The sequence below is a fragment of the Dipodomys ordii genome, unplaced genomic scaffold (assembly GCF_000151885.1).
Source record: "Dipodomys ordii isolate 6190 unplaced genomic scaffold, Dord_2.0 Scaffold73, whole genome shotgun sequence".
NCBI classification, from domain to species: Eukaryota; Metazoa; Chordata; class Mammalia; order Rodentia; family Heteromyidae; genus Dipodomys; species Dipodomys ordii.
In genome coordinates this window covers 10,412,816-10,420,819 of record NW_012267289.1, presented here as the reverse complement: position 1 = coordinate 10,420,819, position 8,004 = coordinate 10,412,816, and the positions used below count along the sequence as shown (strand labels likewise).

At 39.3% G+C, this 8,004-nt stretch overlaps 1 protein-coding gene across 1 annotated transcript in view; it reads right to left on the bottom strand.

The window, feature by feature from the left end:
* Nucleotides 1-6,856, bottom strand: part of Adgrg7 (adhesion G protein-coupled receptor G7) — a 36,083-nt gene extending 29,227 nt beyond the window's left edge. Inside the window, exon 1 of the mRNA XM_013024094.1 lies at nt 6,742-6,856. Coding sequence (XP_012879548.1) covers nt 6,742-6,856 — 115 coding nt within the window. The remainder of the gene's footprint in view (nt 1-6,741) is intronic.
* Nucleotides 6,857-8,004: the final 1,148 nt, after the last annotated feature.

Genomic DNA, 8,004 nt, shown 5'->3' with positions numbered 1-8,004 from the left:
TGGCAAAATTGGTTAACTACATGTAGAAAACTTAAGCTAGATCCTTATATATCACCCTGCACCAGAATCAACTCCAAATGGATCAAAGACCTTGAACTCAAAGCAGACACTCTGAAAACATTACAGGATGGAATAGGAGAAACCCTAGGTCTCCTTGGCATAGTACTTTTTTAAATAGATGAACTTAATGTACTTGAATTTATTATCTTGACTTTGTTCATATTTCTAGTATTTTATTTTGGTGCCACACTTGCTTTGCATCCTGTGGTATTATTTGTTTTCTTTATTACATTGATTTTTTTTTTGTTTTGTGTGTATGTGAGCCCGTGCCAATCCTAGGGCTTGAACTCAGGGCCTGGATGCTTGCTCAAGGCAATACCACTTGAGCCACAGCTCACTTCTAGCTTTTTGGTGGTTAATTGGAGGTGAGGGTCTCACAGATTTTTTTCTGCCTCTACTAGCTTCACACTACTATATTCCAATCTTAGTCTCCTGAGCAGATAGGATTACAGGCATAAGACACTGGAGCTACATACAGGTTTATTTAAAGTAAACTTTACTCAGACTTATTAATGAAATAAGTCAATAAATTGATTAAATACTTTAATAAGCTTTTCTTTGCTGGTACAGTATGACATTTACATTGGAAATATGAGATATGACTGTTAATACAACTCTTTGTTTCGGTTTCCAGGTAGTTGAACTTAATGATTAAACCTACTTCAGTCTTTTGTATTTGACAACCTCAGTCTCAATCCAAAGGTCCAGTGTAGTATAATGGTATCTATTGAAGATATAATTTAGGGAGTGGAAGAAACTATGCTTTGTAATGAGTAATCTAAAAAGTTTGTAAATTAGAAAATAGTAGTCAATATGTGAGTGTTTGCATTGTATTAGACATCGTCTTACTACATATTTAACATCATCATTTATCATCATTGCCTCATATTATCCCAGTGAAACAAGGTTTATTCTTAATAAGGATTAAGACATAGGGAAAGTGAGGCACAGAACCAGAAATGTTGAGTAACTTGTTTAAATATTGAGTAACTTGGTGCAAGTTACTCAGCTAGTTAAGTAGCAATTCTAATAATTAATCTAAGGCAGTCTGACCTCCAGGCCTTTCGACACCTACTTGCAAGTGTGCAATTCTAACCATTGTATTTGATAAAGACCTTTCATAATATCTGTCATGAGAAACCAACAGATGATAGTCATATTCATATTTCAAGTAAAGATATCTAATACCTAGAAATCAAGGAATAATCCACCCAGCCCAGATTCCAGCTTCTGAGTTTAAGATAGTGACTTTTAAAATGAGAGCAACACTAACCCATCTCTGATTCTGTTTTAAAAATAATCCTCAACTATCAGTCAATTTCATAACAAAAGGTAGCTCTCAAACAAAAACCTCTTCCCTTTCATACCTATTTAGAAATAGGTATGTGAGGGAGCAAAATGTGGAAATGGTATGGACAGAAGAGATTTATAACAGCTGGACTGATACCAAATAGTATTACAATTGCATTGAAATCCAGTTCCTCCATCTAGAAAACACTTCTTTGGACTTTTTTTAAACACCTCCAATAGAACTATCCTCCAGGATTGGTCACATAAATTACATTTTTTTTTTTTTTGGTCCGGTCATGAGGCCTGAGCTCTGGGCCTGGGCGCTGTCCCTCAGCTCTTCAGCTCAAGGCAAGCGCTCTACCACTTGAGCCACAGCGCCACTTCCGGCTTTTTTCTTCTTGTTTATGTGGTGCTGAGGAATCGAACCCAGGGCCTCAAGCATGCAAGGCAAGCGCTCTACCACTGAGCCACCTTCCCAGCCCCATAAATTACATTTTTAAGGATTGCTCTGCAGAAAGCACTGAGATTGCATGAGATTAAAAAACCAAGTATCTGAGCTGGTGACTCTCACCTCAGGAGGCTGAGATCTGAGGATCTTGGTTCAAAGCCAGCCCAGGCAGGAAAATCTATGAGACTCTTATCTCTAATAAACCACTCAGAAAACTGGAAGTGGCACTGTGGCTCAAGTGATAGAGTGCTAGCCTTGAGCTGAAGAGCTGAGGGACAGTGACCAAGCCCAGAGTTCAAGCCCCACAACCCACAAAAAAAGGGGGGAGCTCGGAAGTTGGTTCAGTGGTAGAGTGCTTGCCTCACATGCATGAGGCCCTGGGTTGGATTCCTCAGCACCACATAAGCAGAAAAAAGCTGGAAGTGGCGCTGTGGCTCAAGTGGTAGAGCACTAGCCTTGAGCTGAATTGCTGAGGGACAGCGCCCAGGCCAGAGTTTAAGCCCCACGACCGGACCCAAAAGAAAAAACAAAACAAAACAAAAACCCACCAAGTATCTGTGGGCAGATTATTTTCTGAGAAATAAGACATTGTCTTTGACCTCTCTCAACAACTCACATTTTCTACTGACTGAGAATTATTAGGACTATTCAGTTTGACCTTGGGTTCTGGGGATGTTTCAACCTACTGATGTCTCTTGTTGCACTGAGGAATAACAGAACTGCCCTATGAGGAGGAAGGTTAGAATGAATATTTGGTAAGAGACGTAAAACCAGCAGAGAGCAGGAAGTTCTAAGAAGCAGAAGAGGCCAAATAAAATATGGTTAAACAAGGTATAATAGCATTTTCAATATGCCTTGCAGTTAAAATGACTGGTAATAGACACTAAAGAAAACATGCCTGACCATTGTGATTATAAACATCTATCTATGTTTACATTAGTCTGGATAAAGGTGGAATATATCAAGGGAAAGGAATACAATAAAACTTGATTATGTTTGCATTTTATATTTATCAATGTAAGGGGACACCAAAGCTATTCTACATCTTGTGTTGTAAGTCTCTTGCTAAAGCAAACATGAGGCCAAGATGGGGAGACTTAATACTTACCATTGTTTTAATATGAAGAATGCCTAATATAAAAAGCATCCTATAGCACTTGATCATATGGGTAAACAAAAGAGGCCGCACAGTTGGAAAGATCTTAATGTAGCCAACAGTCCTCATTATAGAAATGGAAAGAAAATAATCCAGTAAACAAATAAGAAAAAATATCAATGATGAAAGCCTTGACAAAAAATATATGCAAAAGAGAGCAAATGGGATGATCATAACTCTGTGCATAGGAAAGATCTCTTTGAGATGGTAATTTTCAACCTAAAATCTAATTTATTGAAGGAGTTATTTGTGTGAAACTTGGGTGAATAGTGTCCTAGGTAAACCGACACCACTGGGGAACTTTAAGTCTAGGGCTCTTTCTGGAAATTGCAAAAGTTTTCAATAGTTTTGAAATTTTTCTTTGCCAAAGGAAACTTTAAATGGAAGAAATCTTGCACCTGAGAACACAGATGGAGTTAAGTATTGCCCTAGACAATCTCATGGTGAGGCTTTGGTGAAAAAAGGTTATTATTTAATATTTTCATCAATGATACGCAAAAATGACAGAGTACTCAAGCAATTCTGCAAGAAATCTTATCCACTCCCATGGAATGCTGTCACCTGTATCAATACCAGAGCCTTAAGCTGTGACCTTTTAATTGGAGACTTAGAGATAGCCATTAAAAAAAACTCTACTACATAAAATATGACTAGCATTTCAAAGCTTACATCTTGACCTGTTTATTCATATTAAAGATAATGATTGATTTCAAAAAATAAAAAGGAAAATTTACACTTGGGATAATTAAAGTTGCACTCTGTTATGGATGTGTGGGGCTATGATCATGTGAATTATCTCTCTATTTCAGGTAATCAGGTGCCAGGATGCACACTGTAGTTCTAAACTAGATAAACTTACTAATTCTAGAAGCCTGGAGGAAACACTTTGTATGATCTAATTTTAAGTGGCAATGTATGACAGTCACTCCACAGCAAACAAGCAAAAAAGTATAGATACCAATGGAGACTCAGAGCACCTCAAAGATGAAACCTCACCCCTAGTCTACACTAGTAAGATTGTTTTAAAAATTGTAGATCTCATCGACTTGAAGACAATATGGCTTCCCAAGGAGCCTAACGACCTCACAAAACGACAGAATAGTGGTTACTGCATGTATTGAGAATTAGGAGCTTCTGCCCTTGCTGTTTCAATAAGAAGGGATTAATTGATTGATTTGGGTTTCCCTTCTCAAGAACTTGGGGAATATGTTTATACTTTAAGTGCATCCTCTTAAGTCTTTGACTTTTATGTACTTTTTTTTTCAATAATGGGTTTAAACTTAGGGCCTCATACTCAGTCTGTTTGCCTGGTTCGGTTCTCTACCATTTGAGGCATGCCTCCATTTTTACAGTTGGAGTCTTGCATAGTTTTCTGCCCAGTTTGGCTTCACACCATAATTCCTCAGAATCTCAGCCTCCCGAGTAGCTATGGGTACAGGAATGAGCCATCAATGCCAGTGTTACTTTCTACCCCCATTCTGTATTCCTCTTCTTTATATTGTTTTTTGCACTTTGGTCCTTGTTTGAATGGTTCTATTATAGCCATCTCCTTCGTAAGGGACAAATTTCCCTTTAAAAATAGATGTTATAGACATAAAGGAAGGAGAAATGGAAACGACTTCTGAAATATCTGTTTTTTAAATAAGATCTTATAAATTCAATGAGTTTAACAGGGAAAAAAATTCTGAATTCACAGGCTTGGTTCTTTTTAAACATGAATTAACTATTTCACAAACTTTAAGCCACCAAAACCATGTTTTCCCAAGTTTAAATTTGATTGTTTTTCTTCGATATGGTATTATAGCTCTCTAAATGCTCTCGATTCAGTATTTTTGAGTACTATTCCTTGGAGCTTGGGAGAGCAAGGAAGGATCCACCAACGGCTTCCACTTCATCAGCAGCCAATATGTGACCTGCTTTGCTCTCAGCAGGAAGCCTTGGCTGGCAGGCTCTGTTCTGCAGCCATGACCTACTCAGAGAAGAGACAAATCTCCCGAAGGGTATGAGTTGCCTCCATTTACCCAGTTTCTTTAGAAACTTTACCAGCTTTCTATAGGGAGGAGTGTTCCATGTATCCAACTTTGAATCCCTTTAGGGTGACCCAGAAAGGGCCTCAGCCCAAGGGAACCAGTATTAAGGTCACTGAAAGACTCTGGTATGACTCCTTGCAGGCTTCTCTTCAACATTATGTTGTTTTATGCTGTCCTTTCTCCCCTTTTTTCACATAGCTTTGGCATACTTCAGGGGATTAACAGATACATTAATAATCAGAAAATATTTTTAATTGCCTTAATTTTTAAGTAGTTTTTTTTTTTTTCTGGTCAGTAATGGGGCTTGAATTCTGGGCCTGGGCACTGTCCCTCAGCTCTTCAGCTCAAGGCTAGTGCTCTACCACTTGAGCCACAGCGCCACTTCTGGTTTTCTAGTGGTTAATTGGAGATAAGAATCTCATGCCCTCCCCCACGGTATAACCCCTGCTTCACTGTATTTGATGTCGGTATAATTTGTGGAGGGGAATGGAAAAAACAAATCGTTTAAACAGAGATACAGGTGGACCCATTGCAACAATGAAATGTACAAGTCGTTATGTCGAAAAACGAACTTTACAACTTTGGTAGAGGGATGGGGGGACGGGGGAAGGGGTATGGGAAGGGATGGGAAGGGGAAACAAAGGAGGAGGCAACAATGCATGATAAGAAATGCACTCATTACCTTGCCCATGTAATTGTAACCCCTCCGTACGGTATTTTCACAATAAAAAAAAAAAAAAGAAAAATGAACTTTACAAACTTTGGCCAGGGGTAGGGGGTGGTGAGAGGGTGGGGTGGGGGGGGTGGGGATGTGAAGGGATGGGAAGGGGAAACAAAGGAGGAGGCAACAAACTTGATAAGAAATGCACTCATTATCTTGCCCATGTAATTGTAACCCTTCTGTAGGGTATTTTCATAATTAAAAAAAAAAAGCTCAGGGACAGCATTCAAGCTCTGCGTCAAGCCCCACAGGGGTGCATAATTTAATAAATAAAAATAAAAAATAAAAATAACCCCCCCCAAAGAATCTCATGGACTTTTCTGCCAAGGATGGCTTTGAACGGTGATCCTCAGATCTCAGCCTCCTGAGTAGCTAGGATTACAGCTGTGAGCCACTGGCACCTGGCTTAAGTTTTGTCTGTCTGGAAAGCAGAAAGCTTACATGCAAAACTCTACTGACATTTCTAAACTTCCTTACTGAAATGAAGGTCCATTCTGCACATTTGACTGTGAGTCTGTGCCCATAGCTACCTTTCTTAGATTCAGCTCTCTCCATACATAATATTAATAATCCTAATTATTGCTCATATTATGGATCAAGTTGAAAGAGCAGAAAGAAGCCAGTGCAAACATTTTTACATACATATTTATATATTTATATATACACATATTTATATATACATATTTATATATTTATATAAACACAGCCTCCATCAATGGGCTCTTATATTTCATAAATGGCCTTGAGGTTGGCACTATTGGACTGGAAAAGGTACCTTCCATCATTGATACAATAGGAGGAATAGGAGGCAGAGATAGAGGTTCCATTCTCTCACACAATCTCTCAGTGTATCTCATTGTGTCTTGTCTCTATTTCTCTGTCTTTCTCTCTCTGTCTCTCTGTCTCTGTCTGTCTCTGTCTCTGTCTGTCTCTGTCTCTCTGTCTCTGTCTCTCTGTTTCTCTCTGTCTGTCTGTCTGTCTGTCTGTCTGCCTGTCTGTCTCTCTCTCTCAGGTAAGTGTAACAGGGTAACATTACCTTTCTGGATTCTTATCACTATTCTCCAGATGCTGAGTCCCAACACAACAGCCGTCAGCAGCCCGCACGCAATGGCCACCAGCACCCTCAGATGACAGGTGTGGAAAGAAGGCATGATGAAGCCACATCACAAATCTCCTCGGTGAAAAGAAACAGGCTTCTTCTTGTGCCCTGACGTTTAACTACAAACTATATAAAAATAACCCCTTGTCTCAGAGATCCATAAGGCAGGTGTCTCATATTTTAGGGGTTTTGAGATTAGTTCAGCAGAATAGAATTTAAATCACCTAATAAAAGGTGCACTCGCTGCTTGCAATATCCACATCCTTCACTGGAGGAAATATGAAAAAGGTGATTGGTGTTATAGGAAAGGGAAGACAACTCAGTGCAATAAAGCTGGGGAGGGACTAGCCTAGAGGGTCAAAGGGTGAATTACCCAGACCTGTAAGAGAAAGAAGGAGAGGAACAAACAAGGAGAGAAACCAAAGAGGAAGTCCAGGAAGGTAGTAGATCCTGGAGGTCACCTACAGTTCAGACTCTCAGGTTTTTGTTTGTAAGGGGATCCAGCAGAGGTAGAGGAGCAGGTGTTGATGAGGCCATGCAAATGATCTCTGGGGGAGATAATGTATGCTGTTAATGACAAGACAAATAGTAAAAGCCACACATGATCTCAGTGCTTGCATTACATTAAGGAGCCTACATTGTGACAGCTGCAGTTGGCGAGTGAACACAAGATTTTTGTTGTTGTTGTTGTTTTTAAGTACTAAATCCTAGCATTACAACCCAACTGTCAGGCTAACTTGTACCTCTATATCACACATATGATGTGATCTTATTTGGAGATAAGTTGTTATAGAAGTAATCCATTTACTTCTTGTAAATTGGGGTCATGAAGAGGGCGCTGATAGTATTCTTATAAGAGAAAATTTGGACAGAGAACTGCATAAAGGGAAGATGCATGAAAAGATAAATGGGAGAAGACAGCCATGTACAAGCTCAGGAGATAGATGTGGATCAGAGTCTTCCCTCAGAATCCTAAGAAGCACCCAATTGGCTGACACCTTGATTTGGGACTTTGAGCCTCTCGAACTGGGAGATAATAAATTTCTATTGTTTTAGCCATGTACTTTGTAGTACTTTGATACAGCAGTATCAGGAAAAAATATTCCATCTCAGTACATGAAAACTGGTGTTTCTCTGAAACTTTAGTTCTGACTTTCTCTGAAGCGTTAGCTGTGACTTTGGCTCTGACTTTCTTAACGG